Source organism: Doryrhamphus excisus, chromosome 16 (genome assembly GCF_030265055.1).
Source record: "Doryrhamphus excisus isolate RoL2022-K1 chromosome 16, RoL_Dexc_1.0, whole genome shotgun sequence".
Classification (NCBI taxonomy): domain Eukaryota; kingdom Metazoa; phylum Chordata; class Actinopteri; order Syngnathiformes; family Syngnathidae; genus Doryrhamphus; species Doryrhamphus excisus.
In genome coordinates, this window is record NC_080481.1 from 17,945,893 (window position 1) to 17,972,834 (window position 26,942).

Sequence of the window (26,942 nt, forward strand, 5' to 3'; positions counted from 1 at the left end):
CAGCCAACATCGGCATCATTTTCTTTTCTTCTAGAGGATGGATGGATTTATTATTAATGAATAAATAATAAAAAAAATGAATTGAACAAAACATTATTTTTGTTTTTTACAACAAATATTTTTTTATTTATAATGTAAAACATGGATTTAAATCATTAAAAACATATACTGTATATACAACTTATTTTAACAATAATATTAAAAATAAATACAATAATAAATATAACTAAACCGTTTTCATAAAATGAAATTAATAACCCATAATAAAATAAAAATGTAAGTAATACTTAACCATTACAAAAGTGCAGTAGGCATTACTTCCCATGGCCACCAGTCGGCAGTGTTTTCACTTTAAATGGGCTGAAAAAGTAATGTGACGTAAATGTAACGTTTATACATAATTGACATGTACAGTATGTTTTTTATCATGCTTAATGTCCATAGAATTATCATTTTAATTTTACTGTTTTAGTCTCATAAAATTATGAATTTATTCTTATCAAAAATACATATTTCCCCCCTAAAAGTGTAGGACTGTATTATTTTTAAATTATGACATTACTCTTATAATATCTCAACTTTATAGTCTGATACAAAAAATATCATTTTTTTATATTTTAAATAAAGGTAAAATTTAAAAAATGATACAAAAAAATATCCTGTTCTTTTTGTTCATTTGTTTGACGTGTAAAATGTGTTTAAGTTTTCAAGTGAAACATTTTTCATGTTAATGTAATTCTATGATATTTCATAGATACATTAATTATTTTGCAATTTAACCCAAAAAATTACGGAAAAAAAATGTAATGTGCTTACTTGGTACCATGGCGCCCTCTGTGGCGTCTGCCAGTAGTGCAACCCCCAGTGGTTGTATTGTGTGTGTGCGTGTGCGTGTGCATGTGCAACTCCCATTCTATCCTGCAGGACCAGTCTGGGTTCGGTAACCACAAAACGCCATCAGGGCCACTTTATAGCAAGCAACCATCAAAAAGGGACTTGAATGAGAACAAACTAAGGGTGTAGCCGGTGAGCCTGCTGTGCCCTCTCTGTGTGACGTCACAAAATGACTTGGGGACGACTTGAAAGCAAACAGGCAATATTTGCATGCGAAAATGTTTTTGCAAAACGATGCCAGTTTACAAGCACATTTGACGCGATTCAACATAAATACAACCCCGCATGCTCATAAACGATAGCGTCAATTACGTGCTGACGTCATCACCCCGTCGACGTAGGAGTGACGCAGACGGCGTCGGCTGGAACACAGCAGGACGCTGCTAGCCGAAGCTAACATTCAGGAAAATAACCCTCCCGGCAGCTGTTTTTCTCCACGGCCCAAGTAAGTGTGTCGCTTCGTGGCGGTACTTGGACGTGTTGGTTTATCGGCGTGGCTAGCTGGCTTTGTAACTGTGAGTGTTTAGCTTCGATGCTAAAACCCGGGGAAACAGCGATGTTGTAACGAGCTAGCTAGGTAGCTAATTAGCTAGTGAGCTGTAGCTGGATGCGTACGTAATGTAATGGTCCGTAGGGACGTTTAACTGTGTGTTTTGACGGCTTGTTGAAACACTGTGGACGGGGAGCTTAATGCGCCTCTCCGGACCGCAGAATGCGGTCATACACCTGGCAGGAGACGGCAGCATCACCTGCTTTCATGGGGGTGCTAACATGGCTAATTGATGCCATCTAAAACACATTGAGCTCATAACGTAGCTTACATATGAGCACACTTATCATAAAAAATATAAGTAGTATTTGACATATGACATAGAAACAAACTATTCAGACTGATGGATAATTAAGAGTCTCAAATTAACCTGATGTGGGAGTAATAAGTCCGACTACCGGCGGAAAACCCCACGCAAATGGTGATGGGAATTTCGATCCGGCTCCCTAAAAAAGAACCCCGGTGCTCACGTGCGGTTTGATCAGGACAAAGAGATCAGAAAAAAGTGGCTCATTCACGAATGACCCATCTCTAGTCCCACCATGCTGCCTAACCTATAACTTGTACAGTGCAGTTTACATAAAAATTGCATAATAAACTGGTTATGCACGCCTTAATTATTTGGCACACCTTTTGCTTTTAATGACACCGTGGCGCATTTTTAAATAATATTTCATCACTCTTCAGCAAAGCTGCAGAAATTAAAGGACAAAAAAAAGACATTCTATATATAGAATTCAAAGGGGACCCATTATGCTAATTTTCAGCCCATTGTATTGAGTTGTGGACTCCTATAGAGCAGCTACACACAATAACAGAAAGCTTTTCAGATCTTCCGGAATCTGCACCTATTCCAGCTGTATTTCCTTAGATTGTCTGTTTTGATTTATTCCACACATGGCCCGCCTCCGGGCACGTCCACTCTGTTGTGATTGGTCCCACTCAGTTTGTACAGCTGGCAGCTTGAACCTGAGGGCTCACTTCCAAACCTCATTATCTGAAACTTTGTCATCGTTTAATACGAGAATACATTCTAACAATATTTCCATGTAGGTCAGAAAAGTGGGAAAGACATAATTTATCAAAAAACAAGCAACATAAGAAACCAAGACAACAACAAAATGGAAAAATCAGCAATAATTTTACAAGAATAGAGTCAAAATATCTATATTTATCGAGAACAGTTTAAAAAAAAAACAAAGCATGAAGATCAGATCAAATTTTTGACCAATTTGTTCTGAAAATTCGGGGGTTTTGTGACCCCCTGGGAGTGAACACAATGAAAATGTGTTTTTATTTTTCTAAGCTTAAAAACCCAAATCCCTATCTCAAGTCAGAGCGAGGAAACGGTGATTGACATTTTTGACTATTGCTCTTCCCTTTGCAGAGTCTTAGTCCAGGTCTTGTAACCTGAGCAGCTGAATGGAAGCACTCAAGGCGGCTCGTGAGTGAGGTTGGCTTCTTTTTCCTGTTTCTGTCGTGCCTGCCGTCTTTGCTAGAAATGACGTTGTGCTGCTGTGTAGGTGGACGCAGGTGCCAGTGATGTACCATGGGGTACGACGTGACGAGGTTCCAAGGGGAGGTGGATGAAGACCTCCTGTGCCCGATATGTAGCGGGGTGCTGGAAGAACCAGTGCAGGTGAGGCGGTCAACGCTTTTGGTTTCTGTCCTAATTTGCCTCGGGGAAAGGAGCTGCCTAATAATTGTGCGCGTCTTCATAACAGGGCAGGGGTGTCCATAAACATAAAATAAATGCTCTGTGTGTGCAAGGCCGGAGCACAAGTTATGTGGTGCGGTTTGGACGAATGACAGGGTTGATCATTGCAAACAAGGAAAGAAAAAAGTAGAAAATGTACAGTGTCTTCTCCTCCACACAAGCAGCTCCCGGGCGCTGGTGCATCGCGGTAGTGCTTTTGTGGTACTCCATCTCCATTTTGCACAGTCACAGATCACCAAATCGCCATTTTTGATGGTCAGTGACGAAGCCTCGACATGCAGTTCTTGCATCAATGTATTTTTTGCAATGTCAACGCGTCATCCCGGCCCTATAATAAAGTCAAAATATTAAGAAAAAAAAGTTGTCATGGGAAAAGTTACTCAGATTATGTAACATTATGAGGAAAACTAACATTATTATAGTGTTATAAAATTTAAATATTAAAGATAAAAGATGCTTTTTTTGTGGTATTATGAGAAACAAAACAATGACTAAGAATTGTGATTTTTCGAAAAGTAAAAAAGTAGAAAAAGTTGAGTATTTAGTATTATAAAATTATTACAGGAATGAAGTAATAACATTACAAGAAGAAAATTTCCTAACACAGTTTAGAAAGAAATGTTTCAAAAATTGACAAACCACAATAATTTTACAAAAATAAATAAAAAAAATACAAAGAGAAAAAGTTGTAATATAACGATAAAAAGTTTGCTAACTGGAATAAAACAAAATAAAGTTGGGGAAAAGATAATATAGGAATTAAATCAATTAAGGGAATAATATTTGACAATAGTTTTGTTTGTTTTTTAGAAAAAACAACAAAAAAATTATTTTTTGGAGGAGTAAGTTGAGGGAAAAAGTTGTTATGTCAGGAGAGTAAAGTAAAACTAACGCGAGTAAAGTCATAATTCCGAAATGAACATATACAAGAAGAAAGTTAATAATTTTTTTTAAAGCTGTAATATTAACAACTGTTGAAGAAAATATCATTTTATTAGCAAATATTACAGAAAAAATGTCATTTTGAAATAATAAAGCTAGCTTGTTACAACATAGTTGACAAACAAAACCAATAAAGTTGTATTTTGGGGGGGAGAAGTTATAATATTATGAGTAATATTACAGGAGTTATGATGAGAAGAAAGTTAGGCTGCAGGAAAAGTCCAAATATTAATTGGATAAAGTCATATTAATATTACGAGAAGAATATTTACTAGTATAAGAAAGGTGGAATAAGTTTAGTGTGTATTTCAACGCCCCCAGTAAGCCACATGGCGTCTTCCAAAATCTCGTCCTCGCTGTGTTCCCGCTCCCAGGCCCCGCACTGCGAGCACGCCTTCTGCAATGCCTGCATCACGCAGTGGTTCGCCCAGCAGCAGATCTGCCCCGTGGACCGCACGGTGGTGACGCTGGCCCACCTCCGGCCCGTGCCCCGCATCATGCGCAACATGCTGTCCAAGCTGCAGATCAACTGCGACAACGCCACCTTCGGCTGCACGGCCACGCTCCGACTGGACCAGCTGCAGTCCCACCTCAAGGACTGCGAGCACAACCCCAAGAGGCCCGTCAACTGCGAGGAGGGATGCGGGTGAGCGTCGCCTCTTCTTCTCAACCGATCCAGCATGCCGTGTTTTGATGGAACAGTGACACATGCGTGATGGGAAGCTGTCTTGTTGACACCAGAGATGAAGAGAGGCTGTGTCGCCTCAGGCTCTCAGCTAAACAGCTCGCATTTAAATGCAAAAGTCATTTGAGCATGCTCAACCCGTCAATGTTATCGATGTGCTAACTTCACCCGCCTGGGGGAACCTCACTCCATTCATCTTCAACACGTGGCGTTAGACTTCCATTTCTTCTTCTCTTCTTTCTTCTTCTCCCGCGTGGCAGCCTGGAGATGCCCAAAGACGAGCTGCCCAACCATAACTGCATCAAACACCTGCGCAGTGTCGTCCAGCAGCAGCAGACCAAGGTCTCGGAGCTGGAGAAGACCGTAGCGGAACATAAACACCAGCTGGGAGAACAAGTAAGACTGGTGGTTTTTTTTTTATACATATTATATTTAGAAATGACAGCTTTAAACTGTTTACTTTTCTCATATTACAACTTGAATACATATACACTCACATAGATAGATAGATAGATAGATAGATAGATAGATAGATAGATAGATAGATAGATAGATAGATAGATAGATAGATAGACTCCCTTTATTGTCATTGTACAAAACACAGTAGTGAAATTGCCAACGAAATGTCGCTGCCTGGCTCCCATATAATAACAGACACAAAAGAAGATAAGTAATAATAAATAATAATAATAATAATAATGTGGAGAATAAATAGATAGAATAGACACCAAATATGAACAACATAATGTAAAGTAAAGTGCAGCGTGAACAGTAAATTGCCCAAATAATTTAAATAAATAATAATAATGTAAGTGTATATATGTGTGTCTATTTTATTTATAATATCTTAGACGTCTGTGCTACTACAATATTATTGTTTTTGTCCTAGTAGCAGTTTATCATAATTGCAAAATTCCTAAAATTCCTCATTAGAATACAACTTTTTTTTCTTAATATTTTCACCTTGTTCTCATCAAATTACTGCTGCTTATTGTTTTTCTTTTTTTCATTTTTGTGACTTTTTTTTTTCTTGTGACGTCATTTTTCCTCATATTACACGATTCTTGTAAATTGGCATTTTCTCGATTTTCCCCAAAATTGATATAATTTTAATATATTCATTCATTTTTCTATCGCTTACCCTCACGAGGGTTGCGGGGGTGCTGGAGCCTATCCCAGCTGTCTTGGGGCAAAAGGCGGGGTACACCCTGGACTGGTGGCCAGCCAATCCCAGGGCACATATAGACAAACAACCATACACACTCACATTCATACCTATGGACAATTTGGAGTGGCTAATGAAGCTAGCATGTTTTTGGAATGTGGGAGAAAACCCACGCATGCACGAGGAGAACATGCAAACTCCACACAGAGATGCCCGTGGGTGGAATTGAACCCTGGTCTCCTAGCTGTGAGGCCTTCATGCTAACCACTGACCTTGGTGTTATGGTTTTATATATATTTTTAAATGTCATTTTTTTTGTAAGTGCCGTGGGCCGCCCTTTAGCCACCCCTGAAGTAGGTGCCTGGACACGTAGTAGTAGCGTACCGTCTTGGACTCACCGTGGCGTTCTGGCCCTTGCAGAAACGAGACATTCAACTGCTGAAAGCGTACATGCGAGCCATCCGCAGCGCCAACCCCAACCTGCAGAACCTGGAGGAGACCATCGAGTACAACGAGATCTTGGAGTAAGTCCTCTTTTTTTTTTTTTTTTGGCTCCTGCTTGATGGACAGCACGTGCTTGACATAGACGCTATCAGTCCGAAGAGGGCAGGCATATTATTCAATATGGAGGTAAAGTGGGATATACACTCATGCAGCCCCATGCCGAGATGTTGCCACCACAAAGGGAGTCAGATTTCTCCTTGATGAACCGCAGCACCCCCAATGACAGCAGCACTCATGCAGCCCCAGCTCGTTATGTTACCGCCACAAATGGGGAGACTGACGCGACCGCAGCATAAACAATGTGTTCTCCCTTTCTTCACACTTGCTCCGTACTGAAATGTTTTTTGTTCTTCAGGTGGGTGAACTCCATGCAACCCGCCAGGGTGACCCGCTGGGGCGGCATGATCTCCACCCCGGACGCCGTGCTGCAGGCCGTCATCAAGCGCTCGCTCATCGACAGCGGCTGCCCACTCTCCATCGTCAACGACCTGATCGAGAACGCCCACGAGCGCAACTGGCCGCAGGGCCTGGCCACGCTGGAGACGCGGCAGATGAACCGCCGTTACTACGAGAACTACGTCGCCAAGCGCATCCCGGGCAAGCAGGCCGTGGTGGTCATGGCCTGCGAGAACCAGCACATGGGCGAGGACATGATCCTGGAGCCCGGCCTGGTCATGATCTTTGCGCACGGCGTGGAGGAGATCCTATAACTGCACTACCGCGTATTTCAAGAAGAAGAAGAAAAAAAAAAACCCTGAATTGGACTCTTGATACCGACGCCTTAACGGAAGGACGACAACATGATGGAGACGATGACTGACGAACAAGGAGATGTTTACATTTAGTGCATTATATCAGCTGATTGTTGCAACAGAGACGCTTCCTTCTCGCTGCACGGGTTCCTCGTGAACTCTCAACCTTTTTTCCCACCCCCCCCTCCCAGACGTAAAGCGGTCCATGGAATGCTGTACCAGGAGAACGCCTGCGTCAACAGTTTGGGAGAAATATCACAGAAGGTTCTGCTGAGAAAGCACCCCACCCGAGTCCTGAGTGCTGTAAATGCTTGTAAATACAAATACTATATTGGAATCCTAGATCTCATTATCTCGTTTTTTTTTTTCATCTCGTTTATTTTCCGCTCGATCGATTTTTGTTGTCGTCGGTTTTCCGGGGATTGTGACAGTTTGCCGTTTGTTTCCTGGCTTTACGGTCCTTAAGTTACGCTGTGAATATTCCACCACATGTCCTATTCTGTGCCATTTTCTTTAATTTATTATGATTATTCTGTTGCCTTTTTATCGACACACTTTAAAAAAAAAAAAAAAGAAGAAGAAAAAGCTTGAAGATGAAATTTGGCCTTTTTCTGCATTTGAGCTTTCTTGCAGGAACCAAGCATCTGGTGTTGTTGTTTTCTTGTCGTCGTCCAGATGTGAAGTGATACGTGTTAAATCTGGGAATTTGAACACGCGGGGGATTTACGTGATGACCACAACGGTTGCCTTTTATTCCACTTCTTTACGTGTCGACCATGCATTTAGCAAACATCTCTTTAATTGCTACGTGTTCACAGCGGCAGAGATTGTAGAAGGTGTCGTGGGCGAGGACGGATTGGCGCCAAACTCGATATGGCGCAGTCGGCGCTACGTTTTTCTCGTCGTCTCTTTGCTAATGTTTTTATTTGTTCTGTGTATCGGTGTATCACGTTGTACGGACAAGCCAATAAAATGTCAAAAGAATGTCGCTTGTCGCTATGCAGGGCTTGTTTCTCTTCGTTTTGTCGTCTTTTATCTTTGACCCTGCAGTGACGGCGACCGTAGAATCGAAAAGCAGTGCCACGTGTCTCTGTCCTGGCTGCTCAGTACAACATGGGTGAGTCAACAATGATGTATTTTTATACTTTTAAACTCCACGTCCTTTTTCTCTGCATGTTGTGCTTTATTTCCCGCCATTGATGGCCAGCAGGAGGGACGTACGAGTCAACGATAACGCGGACTGAAATGACGCGCCAGAAGGGGGGGTCGAACCCTCCCAGCCTGGAACCCACGTTTTGCAGTGGTAAGTCACAACCTGCTTTTTTATTTGATTTACACATTTTTTTCGTTTTTTTTTTTTTTACACTTTTCATATATTTTTTTTTTTTACAATTTACAAGTCTGTTTTATTTATGAAGTCTTTTTCTTATATATTTTGTCAATTTTTGTCATTTTTACTTTTTTTACTTCGTCATTTTTTTAATTTATTTGATCATTTTTACGCTTGTTATTATTTGTACTATTTTCACTATAAGTCATTTTAAGTCATTAAAAATGTTAACTTCATTTATTTTTATTTGTATTTTTACCCTTAGTCATTTTATTGTACATTTTTGAGTTTTTTTCATTTTTATGACATATACACTTTTAAGTCATTTTATTTGACATTGTTTTACACTAGTCGTTCATTTCATTTTTGTACACTCACGTTTTAAGTCATTTTTATTTTGATCATTTTTACACTTAAGTTGTTTTTAATTTTAGCATTTACAAGTCATTTTTATTTGGATTAAATTTTTTTATTTTTACACTTCAGTCATTTTTATTTAATTTCCCCTTTAAATGTATTTGTTTAATTATGTTGCACTTTTTTATTTAAGTCGTTTTTATAACTTTTTTACACCATTTAGGTCATTTTTATTTAGATTTATTTGATCATTTTTACGCTTGTTTTTATTTGTACTATTTTCACTATAAGTCATTTTAAGTCATTAAAAATGTTAACTTCATTTATTTTTATTTGTATTTTTACCCTTAGTCATTTTATTGTATATTTTTGAGTTTTTTTTATTTTTATGACATATACACTTTTAAGTCATTTTATTTGACATTGTTTTACACTAGTCGTTCATTCCATTTTTGTACACTCACGTTTTAAGTCATTTTTATTTTGATCATTTTTACACTTAAGTTGTTTTTTAATTTTAGCATTTACAAGTCATTTTTATTTGGATTAAATTTTTTATTTTTACACTTCAGTCATTTTTATTTCATTTCCCCTTTAAATGTATTTGTTTAATTATGTTGCACTTTTTTATTTAAGTCGTTTTTATAACTTTTTTACACCATTTAGGTCATTTTTATTTAGATTTATTTGATTATTTTTACACATTTGTCATATTTATTTTTACAATTATTTACACAAAAATCACTATTTGAAACACTAAACTTATTTTATTGTTTTTTTATTGACACGTATTTGTCGTTTAAAGTGATTTTTTTTTTACACTTTAAGACATTTTTATATCTACACTAAGTCCTTTTAAAATGTATTATAAATATGGAAGCACAAGGTGAGCGAGTAGCCGATGATGAGACTTGAACATGAACTATTGGAGCAGCATCCCATCATGCATTGTGTGTTTCCGCTATAAATGGCGAGCTCGCTCCCATTTTTGGACCTCGGCGTGTCCTGGGAGGCCAGCAGGGAGCGCTCTTGGCCCGGGGTCCGGCTGTCAGACGTTGTACGTCAGACCCAAATCAGGCAGCCGTGATCTGAAAAGCTCATTGGGGGTCGAACCAAAAGGAAAGTTTTCCCCACCAAAGTCAGTCAGGAGGCTTTTCCGAGTCTGGCTGCCGCTTTGTGTGAGGCCATGTTTTCCACGGCTATTATCCTCATCCTCATTGTGCCGCCTAATCCGCGTTCCATTGTGACCGCTGGAATGTCAGCCAAGCAACACAGACGCTCCGTTGTAGTCCCAGCACCTCATCACCCGACCTGTCCCGGCTTTTGTGCTTGACTGCTGCCTGTTAGTGATTGACAACAACATTTCCATATTTAAGCAAGTTTGGTGCATTTATGTGCCAAAATGATCATTTTCTAGTATAAAAATGCAAATCTAAAGCATTCAGAAGACTCATTCAAAGATGCAATGTATTATTCACACTGGCCACTAGGTGGCAGCACACGTTATATTGACGAGACAATAGCCACCACAGGAAGTACTGTGCGGAAATGCAAGTTAAAAAAAAAAAGAACAAGGAACTCTTCCAATGCTAACACATATGAGTCCATCTTTAAAGATGACTATAGGGGTATTACTTCATGTCTAGAGGTCTTTAATGTTTACAAGCTCATAAGAGGTTTTTCATGTTGAATGTGTTGAATCCGTTTGTGTTACCTTGGTACTACTATGAATGTGGGTGTGTACCGTGGTAGGGAAAAACACCTCGCTAGCTCATTAGCTTCAGGCTATAATAAATAGCCTACGGTGTTAGCAGAAATGTATTCCTAAAATATTTTGACTTTATTTCCATAATATAACTTTTAAGACTCCAACCTCATTCTCCAATAATCCCATCATATGTTGTTTAGTTCCTCATAATATTACAACTTTGAAGAAAAATGCCTTTCATATTATTTACAATTTTATTCTCGTATTGAGTTTTTCTTGTAAAATTACAACTTTAATCTTACAAGTTTTTATATCTATCTTACAAGGTTTTTCTGCGTAATTGTATGACTTTATTCTTGTATAATTACAACTTTATCCTTGTGTTACGTGTTTATTTTTTATTTTTATTTTTTTATTTTATATATTTTTTTTTATTTTATTAGAAATGTATGACTTTATTCTCGTATATTTACAACTTTATCCTTGTATTGTGTTTATTTATTTTTTATTATTTATTATTTGTATTTATTTTATTAGAAAAATAATGACTTTATTGTCGTTAATTTACAACTTTAGTCTCGTATTATTACGAGTTTTTTCTTGTTTTTACGACTATCCTTGTAATGTTATGAGTTTTTTTTCTTCATAATATTACAAGGATATTACATATTCTTGTACATATTCACATCTTGTACATATTCTTCACAATATGCCAATATTGTGCGGAACTGTGGGACTTTATTCTTGTAAATGTACAACTTTATCCTTATTTTATTACTAAAATTTGGATTTTTTTTGTAAAGTTATGAATTTATCTTTGTAATATTACGATATTTTTGATCTTCGTAATATTCCAGAGGGGTTTTTTTGTGTTAATGTATGACTTGATTCTTGTAAATTTTAACTTTATCCTTATATTACAAGGTTTTGTGCATGTATTTATTTATTTATTTATAACTTTATTCTCTTAATATTACAAGCTTTTTTTTTGTAAATGTATGACTTTATTCTGATTCATTTCTGACAAAAATTCTCATAATTTTAAATTACATTAAAAAAAATTCATTTGCTGTGGTCAACGTGCCCTTAATATAATAAGTACTCTGGTAATATCTACATTTATATGAATTATGCATTATATATACTATGTATGTGTGTGTTTGCACGACAATCATCAATTTTTGGCATTTTTCATCCAAAAAAAAAGCATATTTTTAAGGACATTGAGTTTCTGTGCTGTGAACTTCTCGCCTGCCAAGTTTGGGCAAACCCGTCTGCTCTTCTCCGGGGAGTCGGATGTGACGTAGGGATAAAAATAAGTTGGGTGAAATGAAACCAAGTGCACGCCTCTCTCACTCTATCTCACTCCCTCTCACTCACTCTCTCTCCCTCCAGCATCGGGCGGTGACGGACGGGGAGGATCCGAGGCGGCGCCTGCTCGTCCGGCCACAAGAGTCGCTCTCTGCCCGCCTCCGCTTCACTGGCTCCGCGGTTCTCCTGCTCCTCCTCCTCCGGGCCGGGAAAGTCGGGGCGAACTCTTTGCCTTCGTTCCTGTCAGGCTCGTTGCTGCTCACCGGTAAGAGAAACAGGATCCCTGCTAGTCAGCGCGGCTGCAGCGAAGCCTCCATGCCGCGAGTGGTGTTCTTTTATCGGTTGTCTTTTGGTGCTTCCCGTCGGTGTTTGCCGAGCGAGCGTGTTTGACTTGTTGTCCGCCGGCGGTCCAGCTGGTTCGGGTACATGTGCGGGGACGCTCGGGTGGGCTGTTTAGAGGACGCTGGACGTGTAGTACTTTTTCCTAGTCGCTCAACTGCAGAGATTACCGGGCACTCACTAGGGGTGCCAGTGCATTAGTATGGAAATGTATGCATACGGAAAGTACATACACATACAAGTACACATACAATACAATATTGTGATGATGGTGATGTCACAGCAGGTACAAAGTAAATCCACTCAACCACATATGACTAATTAATATATATTATTAATATCATATTCCGTCATATTTAGCAACTTTTCACTTCATTTCAAGTCAGCTGTAAGGCTCAGCTTTACAGATGCCACCTACAGTATGCTCTGCACTGAATTTGTAGTACACAGACTACAAAGTACAGTGTCGTAAAAGTTCCATTCAATACTTTTGTATTGCAGTAGAATGTGATGTGAAGTACATTGTAATGCAGTAGAAAGTCATGACAAATACCTTTGTATTGTACACTGTATGGGTGTAAGTCATATAAAAGTACATGATATTGTAGTAAAACTAATGTGGAATGGTACACAGTGTTGTAAAGGTAATGTTGAATACATTGTAGCCTACATAGTATTGTAGTAAAAGTAATGTCGCGTACACACAGTATTGTAGTAGAAAACAATGCGGAATATGTAGTAGTGTAGTACTAAAAGTAAATTTGAGTACATAGTATTTTAGTAAAAGTAATGAGTACGTAGCATTGTAGTAAAAGCAATGTTGAGTACATTGTGTTGTAGTAAAAGTCATGCCGGGTACATAGTATTGCAGTAAATGTGAGTGCATAGTATTGTAGTAAAAGTACATCTGACTACATAGTATTGTAATACATGTAATCATGAGTACACAGTATTGTAGTAAAAGTAATGATGAGTACATAGTATTGTAGTAAAAGTCATGCTGGGTACATAGTATTGCAGTAAATGCGAGTGCATAGTATTGTAGTAAAAGTACATCTGACTATATAGTATTGTAATAAATGTAATCATGAGTACACAGTATTGTAGTAAAAGTAATGATGAGTACATAGTATTGTTGTAAAAGTAATGAGTACGTAGCATTGTAGTAAAAGCAATGTTGAGTACATTGTGTTGTAGTAAAAGTCATGCTGAGTACACAGTATTGCAGTAAATGTGAGTGCATAGTATTGTAGTAAAAGTACATCTGACTACATAGTATTGTAATACATGTAATCATGAGTACACAGTATTGTAGTAAAAGTAATGATGCGTACACAGTATTGTAGTAAAAGTAATGTTGAGTACATTGTGTTGTAGTAAAAGTCATGCCGGGTACATAGTATTGCAGTAAATGTGAGTGCATAGTATTGTAGTAAAAGTACATCTGACTACATAGTATTGTAATAAATGTAATCATGAGTACACAGTATTGTAGTAAAAGTAATGATGAGTACATAGTATTGTAGTAAAAGTAATGAGTACGTAGCATTGTAGTAAAAGCAATGTTGAGTACATTGTGTTGTAGTAAAAGTCATGCTGGGTACACAGTATTGCAGTAAATGTGAGTGCATAGTATTATAGTAAAAGTAAATCTGACTACATAGTATTGTAATAAATATAATCATGAGTACACAGTATTGTAGTAAAAGTAATGATGCGTACATAGTATTGTAGTAAAAGTAATGTTGAGTACATTGTGTTGTAGTAAAAGTCATGCTAGGTACATAGTATTGCAGTAAATGTGAGTGCATAGTATTGTAGTAAAAGTACATCTGACTACATAGTATTGTAATAAATATAATAATGAGTACACAGTATTGTAGTAAAAGTAATGATGAGTACATAGTATTGTTGTAAAAGTAATGAGTACGTAGCATTGTAGTAAAAGCAATGTTGAGTACATTGTGTTGTAGTAAAAGTCATGCCGGGTACATAGTATTGCAGTAAATGTGAGTGCATAGTATTGTAGTAAAAGTACATCTGACTACATAGTATTGTAATACATGTAATAATGAGTACACAGTATTGTAGTAAAAGTAATGATGCATACATAGTATTGTAGTAAAAGTAATGTTGAGTACATTGTGTTGTAGTAAAAGTCATGCTGGGTACATAGTATTGCAGTAAATGTGAGTGCATAGTATTGTAGTAAAAGTACATCTGACTACATAGTATTGTAATAAATGTAATCATGAGTACACAGTATTGTAGTAAAAGTAATGATGAGTACATAGTATTGTTGTAAAAGTAATGAGTACGTAGCATTGTAGTAAAAGCAATGTTGAGTACATTGTGTTGTCGTAAAAGTCATGCTGGGTACATAGTATTGCAGTAAATGTGAGTGCATAGTATTATAGTAAAAGTAAATCTGACTACATAGTATTGTAATAAATATAATCATGAGTACACAGTATTGTAGTAAAAGTAATGATGCGTACATAGTATTGTAGTAAAAGTAATGTTGAGTACATTGTGTTGTAGTAAAAGTCATGCTAGGTACATAGTATTGCAGTAAATGTGAGTGCATAGTATTGTAGTAAAAGTACATCTGACTACATAGTATTGTAATATATGTAATCATGAGTACGTAGCATTGTAGTAAAAGCAATGTTGAGTACATTGTGTTGTAGTAAAAGTCATGCTGGGTACATAGTATTGCAGTAAATGTGAGTGCATAGTATTGTAGTAAAAGTAAATCTGACTACATAGTATTGTAATAAATGTAATCCTGAGTACACGGTATTGTAGTAAAAGTAATGTTGAGTACATTGTGTTGTAGTAAAAGTCATGCTAGGTACATAGTATTGCAGTAAATGTGAGTGCATAGTATTGTAGTAAAAGTACATCTGACTACATAGTATTGTAGTAAAAGTAATGATGAGTACATAGTATTGTAGTAAAAGTAATGTTGAGTACATTGTGTTGTAGTAAAAGTCATGCTGGGTACATAGTATTGCAGTCAATGTTGAGTAGATAGTACTGTAGTAAAGGTAATGAGTAGATAGTACTATAGTACAGGTAATGAGTAGATAGTACTATAGTACAGAGAAAACATCAAGTTCTCCTATTGAGCCTTGACTTCCTCCAGCAGGCCAAAGTCAACAATGCAGTTCTTGTTCTCATGAGTACAACATTCAGGTACTGTAATTACATTTATTTAGTATTCATATTATATATATATGTATTTATGTCAATTTGCAGTTTTAATTGTATGATTGTCATTACACTGGATTTGTGGAGTACACGTAGGAGCGTAAAAGTTGTCCCCTTGTGAGCCCTCCTGCTACATGTTCTTCTTCATCGGCACAGCAGGCGTGTAGACAGCCAGCGGGTAGCGTCCAAACTGGCGTCCCAATACTTTTACTTCACCTTTTACTTTCCTGCCAAAGACGAGCGCTCGGGTTGCATTTCACTTCCTGCTGCACATTGATCCGTGGGCGGGACTCGTGCACGCGCTCGTGCACGCGCTCGCCGCCATAAAAGCAAAGCGGCGAGTGTGAACATGTTGTTTTCTTTGTTTTTTTTTTCCATGTTGAATGCCGCAGACGGCGGCCCCCACTAGAAGCTCTTACATAAGCCGCACGGCGGTCTTGACTGATGGGCGGCTGAACGTTCCTCCTCCTCTCTCGCTTTTTTTTTTTTTTTTTGCTTCCAAGAAATCTGTGATTCACAGCGCCGTGACTCTTTTGCTGCTTTTGTGCTATTTCAGCGCTGCATTCGCTGGCCTGTGGTTTTTTTTTCCAGTCTTGGCGCTTGCGTGTGGAAGCTTGAGGAGCGATGTTGGAAGCGTTCTCCTCAAATGTGCTCGGTGGGCTTGAAAGGTCCGCATTGTGGAGCAGCTCATAGAGGCTGGAAGGATCTTTGGACCCTGCGGTGTTTGCACACGAACGCAACAGAACAAAAGCTTTCACTTCGTCATCGGCTCAGTTGCACCTCGTCAACACGCAAAAGCGACTTTCAAAGATGTGACGTGTCTTCATCGTGGTCTTCATCATGGTCTTCATCGTGGTCCTAAGAGTCCGTCATTGCCGTCACTTCTTAACTCCGCCTTTGGTGGACGCCATAGCGCCTCTGACACACACCTAGCTAGATGAGCCTCGCCCGTTCGTACGCTGACCACTTCCTGGTTTTGTTCAAAGATGAAAAAAAACAGGCTTTGCTACACGTCTTTAAAAAATGGAAGTCAAACTGTACAAAACTTGGCGGGACTAACAACATGCAGATGTCACTTATGATTACGTAATAAACCTCAACTACGCCCACCACTGGAGTGATGACTGTTTTAAAAAAAACAGGCTTCGCTACACATCTAAAATAATCAAAGGCCAATTTTCAAAAATTTCACTTATCTCTTATTAGTAAAATATGTATATGTATTATTGTTATGAATAACTAATAAGTCTCAACTACGCCCACCACTGGAGTGATGACTGTTTTAAAAAAACAGGCTTCGCTACACATCTAAAATAATCATAAAGGCCAATTTTCAAAAAATTTCACTTATCTCTTATTAGTAAAATATGTATATATATTATTGTTATGAATAACTAATAAGTCTCAACTACGCCCACCACATGACTGACGACAGCTTAAAAAAAACCAGGCTTCGCTACACATCTAAAATAATAATAAAGGTGAATTTTTGAAAATTTGTCCAGGATTAACAATCACTTATTAGTAAAATATATATATATGTTATTATTATGAATAACTAATACATCTCAACTACGCCCACCACATGACCGACAGCTTAAAAAAAACAGGCTTCGCTACACATCTAAAATAATAATAAAGGTGAATTTTCAAAAATTTGTCCACTTATTAGTTAAAAAAACAATTTTTATTGTTATGAATAACTAATAAATCTCAACTACGCCCACCACGTCTTTAAAAAAAAAAAACAGGCTTCGCTACACATGTGAAAAAAAGTGTATTGTACAAAATTCGCCCAGGATTAACAACCACTTGTAAAAAAATATATATTTTTTTTAAATAAAAAATATATATATATTTATACTGCTATTGAAATCTCTACTATTCCCACGTCTGGAAAAAAAACAGGCTTCGCTACACATCTAAAATAATAATAAAGGTGAATTTTCAAAAATTTGTCCACTTATTAGTTAAAAAACAACTTTTATTGTTATGAATAACTAATAAATCTCAACTACGCCCACCACATGATTGGCGACAGCTTAAAAAACACAAGCTTCGCTACACGTGTAAAAAAAAAATAATAATAATAATAAAGGCGAATTGTCCAAAATTTGCCCAGGATTAACAATCACTTAGTAGTAAAAAAAAAAATAAATTAATTTAAAAAAAACTATTGTTATGAATAACTAATAAATCTCAACTACGCCCACCACATGTCTTAAAAAAAAAAAAACAGGCTTCGCTACACATGTGAAAAAAAGTGTATTGTACAAAATTCACCCAGGTTTAACAACCACAAAAAATATATATATATTTTTAAATAAAATATATATATATATACTGCTATTGAAATCTCGTCTATACCCACTTCTGGGAAGAAAAACAGGCTTCGCTACACATCTAAAATAATAATAAAGGTGAATTTTCAAAAATTTGTCCACTTATTAGTTAAAATACAACTTTTATTGTTATGAATAACTAATAAATCTCAACTACGCCGACCACATGATTGGCGACAGCTTAAAAAACACAGGCTTCGCTACACGTGTAAAAAAAAAGCCAATTGTACCAAATGAGCGTAGGATTGAGCATCACTTCTTAGTAAACCAATATTAAAACCTTTTATTGTTATGAATAAGTCATAAATAAAAGTAGGCGGAGTTCTTAGTGTACGTACGCTATGATAATTAGCCTCACAGCAACACAAGATGCTAACTTCCTGTGTTGATATTTTGAACTCATTCAGTCCCGGACATTTTTCCAAAGACCACCCCTTCACTTGCGGACATTTTATAAACATTTCTAAACATGGAAAGGTTCGACTCCCGTCTTTCATCAGTTGAACATAGATAAGTTTCAGGGAAATATCGGTTCCCCACTAAACAACGTACAATTCAAGCATAACTTTCGGTATAAAGAACACAAAATGGTTGTTTGGTTCTTCTTTCGTTTTTTTCCTGCTTGCGGAGTCGTGTGTTGTGGAGTAAAAAGCCAACATAAACGAGATTTGCACCAACGTCTACGCCGGGAAATTGATGACTAGCATCCCAGCATGCACCTGGCATGGAAACAGGAAACGGCAGTGTAGGGGACGAAGTAACGTGCGAAGTTGTCGCGTCTGTGACGTAGACGCTAAGACAGGAAGTGGTGGCGTACGTAGCGAGGCAGCAGCAAGGCAGCGCCATGACTCCCATGCACTCGCATCTGCATGTTGAATGCCGGGCCCGGCCTCCCGGTCGCTTGAAAGGTCACACCACGATGTGGGCGGCGGCGTGGGCGGAGGAGGAACACGGGGAAGACTTTGTCCCCCCCCCCCCCCCCTTTTTTTTTTTTTCCCTCTGTCTTTTACTTTCCGCCATGTGTCTCCGCCTCCTCCGCCTCCGTGTTAGTCAGCCGCTAATGGAGGGAAACACGCTGCATAGCAACCCAGCGTGTTCTCCGTCTCGCCGCCCCCGCCGCTATCTGCACATGTTTGGGAAAGGGGGGGGGGAAGAAAGAAAGTCTATTGAAATAAAAAGTAGCGTTTGAGGCTAGCACAACGGCGGACTTCCTCGACAAGAGGCGTGGGCGTTGGCAGCACGCTCGCACAAACACGGCGAGGAGAGAAAGGTCATCCCCGAGTGCGGCGCTTTGGAGAGATGCTTTTATGGCCGCTCACACGGTAGACATTTTTATGGGGGGGGGGGGATTACTGGTGGGGCGCCAGGCCACTTAGGTATGCGACATAGCAGGAACGCCATGGCAGACATGCGTCCTTGGTTGATTGGTTTGGCCTAGTGGGGGGGGGGTGCTCGTGAAAGTAGGATACATAAGGCAGGCTTGTGGTGGGGGGGGGGGTTTATATGTAAAGTAGTAGCCAATGGGGGGGGGGGGGCAACACTTTATTTAGCATAATAGCTATTCTTTTTATTGCATGTGGACACTGATTTTTGGCAAAGGTTCTGTCTATGTTCTATATTCTATATTGTATATTCTATATTAATTTTATTGTAAAGGATGTGAGGTCTTTCCGTGTCGGCGTTGGCACCGCTCATGGCAATTTAAAACAGCAGCATGACCGGAATCAAACCAGACATCCAACTAGCTCCTCCCACATCTGGAGCTGACTGGCAGCGGCAGATAGCTGGGACTTATTTTAAGACGTGGTGTGAAGCCTGGTTGCTCCTCCGTCACGTGGAGGCCGTAGTAGGCTCCGCTCCTGTCAGGATGACAGTTTGGGGAAAAATAGTTTGGAATGCTGTCCTGGCCTGGCGTAAAAAATAAAAATGGACATTTGACCGCTGCTTCTCTAAAGTAAAGCCAACAAATGAGGGAGACCATAGATTTTTAGTATTGTGTTCATGTAGAAAAATAAAAAACAGGTTTTCGAGCATCACTTCTTTGGAAAGTAAAGCAAACAAGTGCGCGAAACGACAGATTTTTAGTATGGTTTTAGTATGGTGTAAATAAAAAACACATTTGACATTTGAACACCTCTTTTCTCAAAAGTAAAGCAAACAAGTGAGCTAGACGATCGATTTTTAGTATGGTGTCCACAGGGAGAACTAAAAAAATGTACATTTGAACACCTCTTTTCTCTAAAGTAAAGCAAACAAGTGAGTGAGATGAGAGTTTTTTAGTATGGTGTCCATGTGAGAAATAAAAAAACACCACTTTTCTCAAAAGTAAAGCCAACAAATGAGGGAGACCATAGATTTTTAGTATTGTGTTCATGCAGAAAAATAAAAAACAGGTTTTCGGGCATCACTTCTTTCAAAAGTAAAGCAAACAAGTGAGGGAGACGACAGATTTTTAGTATGGTGCCCATGTGGAGAAATAAAATATGGAAATTTGAACACCTCTTTCCTCAAAAGTAAAGCAAACAAATGAGGGAGACCACAGATTTTTAGTATGGTGTCCATGTGGAGAAATAAAAAAAAACATCTCTTTTCTCAAAAGTAAAGCCAACAAATGAGGGAGACCATAGATTTTTAGTATTGTGTTCATGCAGAAAAACAAAAAACGTGTTTTTGAGCATCACTTCTTTCAAAAGTAAAGCAAACAAGTGAGCTAGATGATATATTTTAGTATGGTGTTGACGGGGAGAAATAAAAAAAGAAAATTTGAACTCTTTTCTCAAAAGTAAAGCAAACAAGTGAGGGAGACCATCGATTATTAGTATTGTGTCCATGTGGAAAAATAAAAAACAGGTTTTCGAGCATCACTTCTTTCAAAATTAAAGCAAACAAGTGAGGGAGGCCATAGAATTTTAGTATGGTGTCCATGTGGAGAAATAAAAAACACCTCTTTTCTCAAAGTAAAGCCAACAAATGAGGGAGACCATAGATTTTTAGTATTGTGTCCATGCAGAAAAATAAAAAACAGGTTTTCGAGCATCACTTCTTTCAAAAGTAAAGCAAACAAGTGAGCTAGACCAAAGAGTTTTAGTATGGTGTCCATGTGGAGAAATAAAAAACACCTCTTTTTTAAAAAGTAAAGCAAACAAGTAAGCGAGACCATCAATTTTTAGTATGGTGTCCATGTAGAGAAATAAAAAACTTTGGAAAGTAAATCCAACAAGTGAGAGAGACCACAGCTTTCCATCCCATTTGGTGCTCATAAACACATATTTCCTAAAAAGCCCCTTTTCCCCAAACGGGGGCCTGGACCAGCCCCGTCTGACACGAGCAGGTGGGCGTGGTCATGTGATGCGTATTAACAACATTCCTGCCAACCAATGAAATATTCATAACGTTTCACTCAACGTTGTTTGTTGTTCTTCCTAAATGTTTGTCCCGCTCCGGGATGCTTTTTTCCAGCTCTTGCACTAAAAGACGCGGGAAGGGGCGGGAGGGAATCGAGCGTTGGGTCGTGTGGCTCGGATTTGGAGATGACCGGCTTTCACCGTTATCGATTCCTTTTCACGTCACGTGGATGCTTTTCCACGTCCTGCTAGGCAACGCTGCTGACCTTTGGAGGGAATTAGGCCGGGAACGTTTGCTCCTTCACCAACCAACCCCCCCCTCCCCAACCCCCCCACCCTCAGCTTCAGCCCTCAACTTCCTGCTCGCCGCTTGTCCCGCCTCCTCTGTGATGAATGACATTTTGCCTTTGCTTGTTTTCCCTCGAAATTTGCATGTTTGATATGTCAGTCTGTCGCTCAAACGGGGGGGTGGGGGGGTAAGGGGGGGCGGGTACCTTAAAAGTCCTCCCCCCAAAATACCGCACAGTCCCGCCAAATGTCTTCTTTTATAGGCCAGTCAGTGGAAAATCTTTTTTGGTTCATCAACTCCCGAGAGTCAAAAGTTTCACTTGTAGCCTGACATACTTTACTACTACTACTACTACTACTACTACTACTATTTCAATCACCATCATTACTACTACTAATGACTATAAGTACACCATACATCACCATGCAATACCATGGAACCTCTGATCATCTATCCCACCACTATTCCAATTTGGGAACCATGGACATAGAAATTATCTGTTCCAGGGTCAAACTGTGGCCATCATAAAAGCTCTATAATGTGTTCCGGCAGTTTTTCAAGTCACATTTTAACATTTTTAACTTGTCATACAAGTGTAAAATAAATAAAATAACAATGTAAATAGAAATAGTCTGTTCCAGGGTCAAACTGTGGCCATCATAAAAGCTCTATAATGTGTTCCGGCAGTGTTTTAAGTCACATTTTAACATTTTTTACTGTCATACAAGTGTAAAAAGAACTTAATAATAATGTCAATTGTAATAGTCTGTTCCAGGGTCAAACTGTGGCCGTCATGAAAGCTCTATAATGCGTTCAGACAATGTTTTAAGTCACATTTTAACCGTCATACAAGTGTAAAAAGAAGTTCATAATAATGTCAATAGTAATAGTCTGTTCCAGGGTCAAACTGTGGACGTCATAAAAGCGTTTTGGCGTGCACAGGAAATGTTTTACGTCACATTTTTAACATTTTTAACTGTCATACACGTGTAAAATAAATAAAATAATAATGTCAATAGAAATAGTCTGTTCCAGGGTCAAACTGTGGCCGTCATGAAAGCTCTATAATGCGTTCAGACAATGTTTTAAGTCACATTTTAACCGTCATACAAGTGTAAAAAGAAGTTCATAATAATGTCAATAGTAATAGTCTGTTCCAGGGTCAAACTGTGGACGTCATAAAAGCGTTTTGGCGTGCACAGGAAATGTTTTACGTCACATTTTTAACATTTTTAACTGTCATACACGTGTAAAATAAATAAAATAATAATGTCAATAGAAATAGTCTGTTCCAGGGTCAAACTGTGGCCGTCATGAAAGCTTTATAATGCGTTCCGGCAATGTTTTAAGTCACATTTTAACCGTCATACAAGTGTAAAAAGAAGTTCATAATAATGTCAAGTAATACACGTGTAAAATAAATAAAATAATAATAATAAATAGAAATAGTCTGTTCCAGGGTCAAACTGTGGCCTTCACAAAAGCTCTATATTCTGTGCAGGCCATGTGTTAAGTAATATTTTAAGTGCAAAAAGAAGGCTGCCACTGTTACTAATGATGTCGATGGCGATAGTCTGTTCCGGTGTCAAACTGTGGACGTCATGAAAGTGTTTTTGAAGTGCACAGGAAATGTTTGAAGTCACATTTTTAACATTCTTAACTGTCATACAAGTGTAAAATAAGTAAAATAATAATGTAAATAGAAATAATCTGTTCCAGTGTCAAACTGTGGCCTTCATAAAAGCTGCAAAAAGAAGGCTGCCACTGTTACTAATGATGTCGATGGTAATAGTCTGTTCCAGGGTCAAACTGCGGCCTTCATAAAAGCTGCAAAAAGAAGGCTGCCACTGTTACTAATGATGTCGATGGCAATAGTCTGTTCCAGGGTCAAGCTGTGGCCATCTTAAAAGTGAAGCCAATGTTTCAAGTCACACTTCAACATTCTTAACTGTCACGCGAGCTCATTTAGGTGTAGTGGTTGCTATGATATGCTGTGATGTGTTAGCTGCATATGAAAGATTGTGCTTTGCTAAGGGGCGGGGGGGGCTCCAGAAACATGAAAGGTTACAAATACTGCGCTTGTGCTCGCAGGTTGGTAGGAGCTTCCACTCTGCTGTCCCGGTCGGCATCGGGAGCAAGCCGAGACGCGCCCCCCCCACCTCGTCTTCGGCCCCCGCCGCTCGGTCTGGCCGGCGTCTGTCGCCCCAGCAGCATGTCCGCCCCCGCCGGCGCGGAGGTGAAGGAGCTCAACCCGGTGGACTTCATCCAGCTCCAGCAGTACATTGAATGTGAGTAGAGTAGATGTTCCGCCCACTCTCCTCCTGCATCACTCTGCGCGCCCACGGATGCTCTTTACTCGGGAACTGGCTCCATTAGGGGGGGCCCCCGGGGCGCGTGCGGCTCAGCCAACCTTTCCAAGGGACTTTTTCAAACCTTGAAGATGGAAGCCGACGCAGGCAACAGCAATCTGTTGTGGCTGCACGAGGGAAGAATTTCATCACACGCTAAATGTAGCGACAACGATCCTTCCTGCTACATCTTCTTATGTTAAGTATTTACGGCCGCTTTGCAGGGTTGTCTTTTTGACCAACACTTACTGTATATTATTCCTTTGATATGGATTATTATTGGATTCATTAGCTTTTATTTTATTAAATAACAACATAAATATTTTTAATATAAGAATATTCATAATGGCTAATATAAAATATTAAAAATAATATTTTATTTTTTTATATTTTTATTTTATTACAATTCTTGGCATTATTGTACTTTAATTAAAATATTTTAATAATAGTTCCAAAATTTTTGGTAATTTTCAGATTTTGTTAATATTATGAGTATTATTATATTTAGGAGTAGGGATAGTTAATTAGTGAATTAAAATAGATATATTTATTGTTATTTGTAAGTACATTTTACATCATTTTCCATTATTATTTTGTTTATATTTTATTGTTTTTAATAATAATGATGCAATTTGTTATGCATTTCTAGTTGTATTTATTTTATATTTATTATTATTACATTTTAATTTTAATTAATTCAGTTCTTTAATTATTATATTTATATCGTATTATATTTATAGTATATTTGATTGTTTTTTGTTTTGTTTGTTATTATATTTCTTATTTTTATAATAAGCAACAATAATACTGAAACAAATCTTTTCATTTCACATTATTTTATTAATTTTGTAAAATTATTTGTCATTTTCTTTGTAAATGTCAAATAATTTCCCATGTGTATTTTTAAATTAATTAAAATGTTTTTTTAATCATTTTTATGATTTCTTTATGATGTTATATTTACGTTTAATTAGCATTATTATATTAATTTGTTCTTGTAATAAAAAGAAAAAATAATTTATTTTTTCTACTTTAAAGAAATTAGCTTAGTACATTTGACATTATTTCGTCATTTTTTTGACTCCAACTTTATTTGTATTTATTTGCATTCATAGAAACAGTGAATGAATTCAATCACCTTTCCAAAGAAATGAAGGTCCATTTCGTTACTGCTCCTCCAGTGGATCAGTGGATGAGTGGATGTTGTCACGTGTCGTGGTCGTGTCATCTTCCGAGTCCCCCCCCCCCACCCCCCCCCCCCCCTCACCGACCTTGTGTGACCTCTTCCAGATTGCAGCCTGAAGGTGAAAGACGTGCTGCGGGAGTTTGATGCAGATGGCCGCCTGGCCCGCCACAGACACGGAGAGGTGAGCGGGCGGGAATGGGAATGGGATGTCCTCTGAAAGTCTGCTTTCTTCCCAACGTGGGAACTTTATCAACATCTTAAATGGAAGCCTCGGATGCTGAGGAAAAGGGAATGTCATCCATCAATGACCACATTTCCCTCAAAGCAACCTCTTCAAACCAAGATGGCTGCCTTCCTGTCCTGGTTATTGGTTCATTAGTTCCTCAGTAACTATTCTAAATCTATGTACCTTAGTTGTCGGTTCCTCATGACTTCCTCAGTCACTACTCTAAATCTATGTGTTCTTCATTTGTTCCTCAGTAACTACTCCGGCTTTGCTATGTGCCCTAGGTCCTCAGTAACTACTCTACTCTTTAGTTCTTCATTGGTTCCTCAGTAACTACTCTACTTTTTAGTTCTTCATCAGTTCCTCAGTAACTACTCTACTCTTTAGTTCTTCATTGGTTCCTCAGTAACTACTCTACGTTTTAGTTCATTTGTTCCTCAGTAGGTCCCTTATTTCCTCAGTAACTATGCTACTTATTAGATCTTTGGGTTCGTCGGTAACTACTCTAAATCTAAGCACCTTAGTTATTACTACCTCATTACTTCCTCAGTAACTACTCTAAATATATGAACCTTAGTTCCCTAGTAACTACATTAAATGTGCATGCCATATTTCCTCAGTAACTACTCTAAGTGTACATGCCGTAGTTCCTCAGTAACTACTCTAAATGTACGTGCCTTAGTTCCTCAGTAACTACTCTAAATGTACGTGCCTTAGTTCCTCAATAACTACTCTAAATGCACGTGCCTTAGTTCCTCAGTAACTACATAAAATGTACGTGCCTTATTTCCTCAGTAACTACTCTAAATGTACGCACCTTAGTTCCTCAGTAACTACTCTAAATTTACGTGCCTTAGTTCCTCAGTAAGTACTCTAAACATACAGCCTTAGTTCCTCAGTAACTACTCTAAACATACAGCCTTAGTTCCTTAGTAACTACTCTAAATGTATGTGCCTTAGTTCCTCAGTAACTACTCTAAATGTACGTGCCTTACTTCCTCAATAACTACATAAAATGTACATGCCTTATTTCCTCAGTAACTACTCTAAACGTAAAACCTTAGCTCCTCAGTAACTACTCTAAATGTACGTGCCTTGGTTCCTCAGTAACTACTCTAAACATACAGCCCTAGTTCCTTAGTAACTACTCTATGTGTACGTGCCTTAGTTCCTCAGTAAATACTCTAAATGTACATGCCTTACTTCCTCAGTAACTACATAAAATGTACGTGCCTTAGGTCCTCAGTAACTACTCTAAACGTAAAACCTTAGCTCCTCAGTAACTACTCTACATTTACGTGCCTTAGTCCCGCAGGACTACATTAAATGTATGTGCCTTAGTTCCTCAGTAACTACTCTAAATGTACGTGCCTTTGGTTCTCAGTAACTTAGGCTTAGTCATCAGTTCCTCATTAGTTGTTTGAGTTCCTGTACTACTACTACTACTACTACTACTACTACTACTGTACTAAATACTGTATTTTGGGTACGTTATTGTGTAAAGTGAGACGGAAAATGGACCTTTTTAGAAAAAGTACCAAAGTAAAAGCATGAAAAATGGTAAAAAGGAGCAAAGACCAAAGATCATCCCATAATATTCACATCCCACTAGGCTGAGTGTTTCCTGGCACGTAGCAGGAAGTAGGAGTGGTCCACTAAGTCCTGGTCCTGGTCCTGGTGGGGACGTGAGTAGTGAATAATTTATTAGTGGGGCAGCTCTGGGGGCATCACCATCAACTA

The 26,942-nt window shown here is 38.3% G+C and overlaps 2 protein-coding genes across 2 annotated transcripts in view; both read left to right on the plus strand.

The window, feature by feature from the left end:
• The first annotated feature begins 1,227 nt into the window (after positions 1-1,227).
• On the plus strand, positions 1,228-7,551 carry rnf41 (ring finger protein 41). Its single transcript, XM_058050886.1, has 7 exons — positions 1,228-1,339; positions 2,832-2,897; positions 2,968-3,083; positions 4,478-4,749; positions 5,049-5,184; positions 6,374-6,477; positions 6,813-7,551. The coding sequence occupies exons 3-7, from the start codon at positions 2,994-2,996 to the stop codon at positions 7,165-7,167; spliced, it is 957 nt and encodes a 318-aa protein (XP_057906869.1). The 5' UTR covers positions 1,228-1,339; positions 2,832-2,897; positions 2,968-2,993; the 3' UTR covers positions 7,168-7,551.
• Positions 7,552-7,704: 153 nt separating this feature from the next.
• The window catches only part of dgkaa (diacylglycerol kinase, alpha a), a 32,652-nt gene continuing 13,414 nt past the window's right edge, over positions 7,705-26,942 (plus strand). Inside the window, exons 1-5 of the mRNA XM_058050884.1 lie at positions 7,705-8,326; positions 8,417-8,512; positions 12,000-12,180; positions 23,534-23,730; positions 25,081-25,157. Of these exons, the coding sequence (XP_057906867.1) occupies positions 8,323-8,326; positions 8,417-8,512; positions 12,000-12,180; positions 23,534-23,730; positions 25,081-25,157 (555 nt within the window). The 5' untranslated portion in view covers positions 7,705-8,322. The remainder of the gene's footprint in view (positions 8,327-8,416; positions 8,513-11,999; positions 12,181-23,533; positions 23,731-25,080; positions 25,158-26,942) is intronic.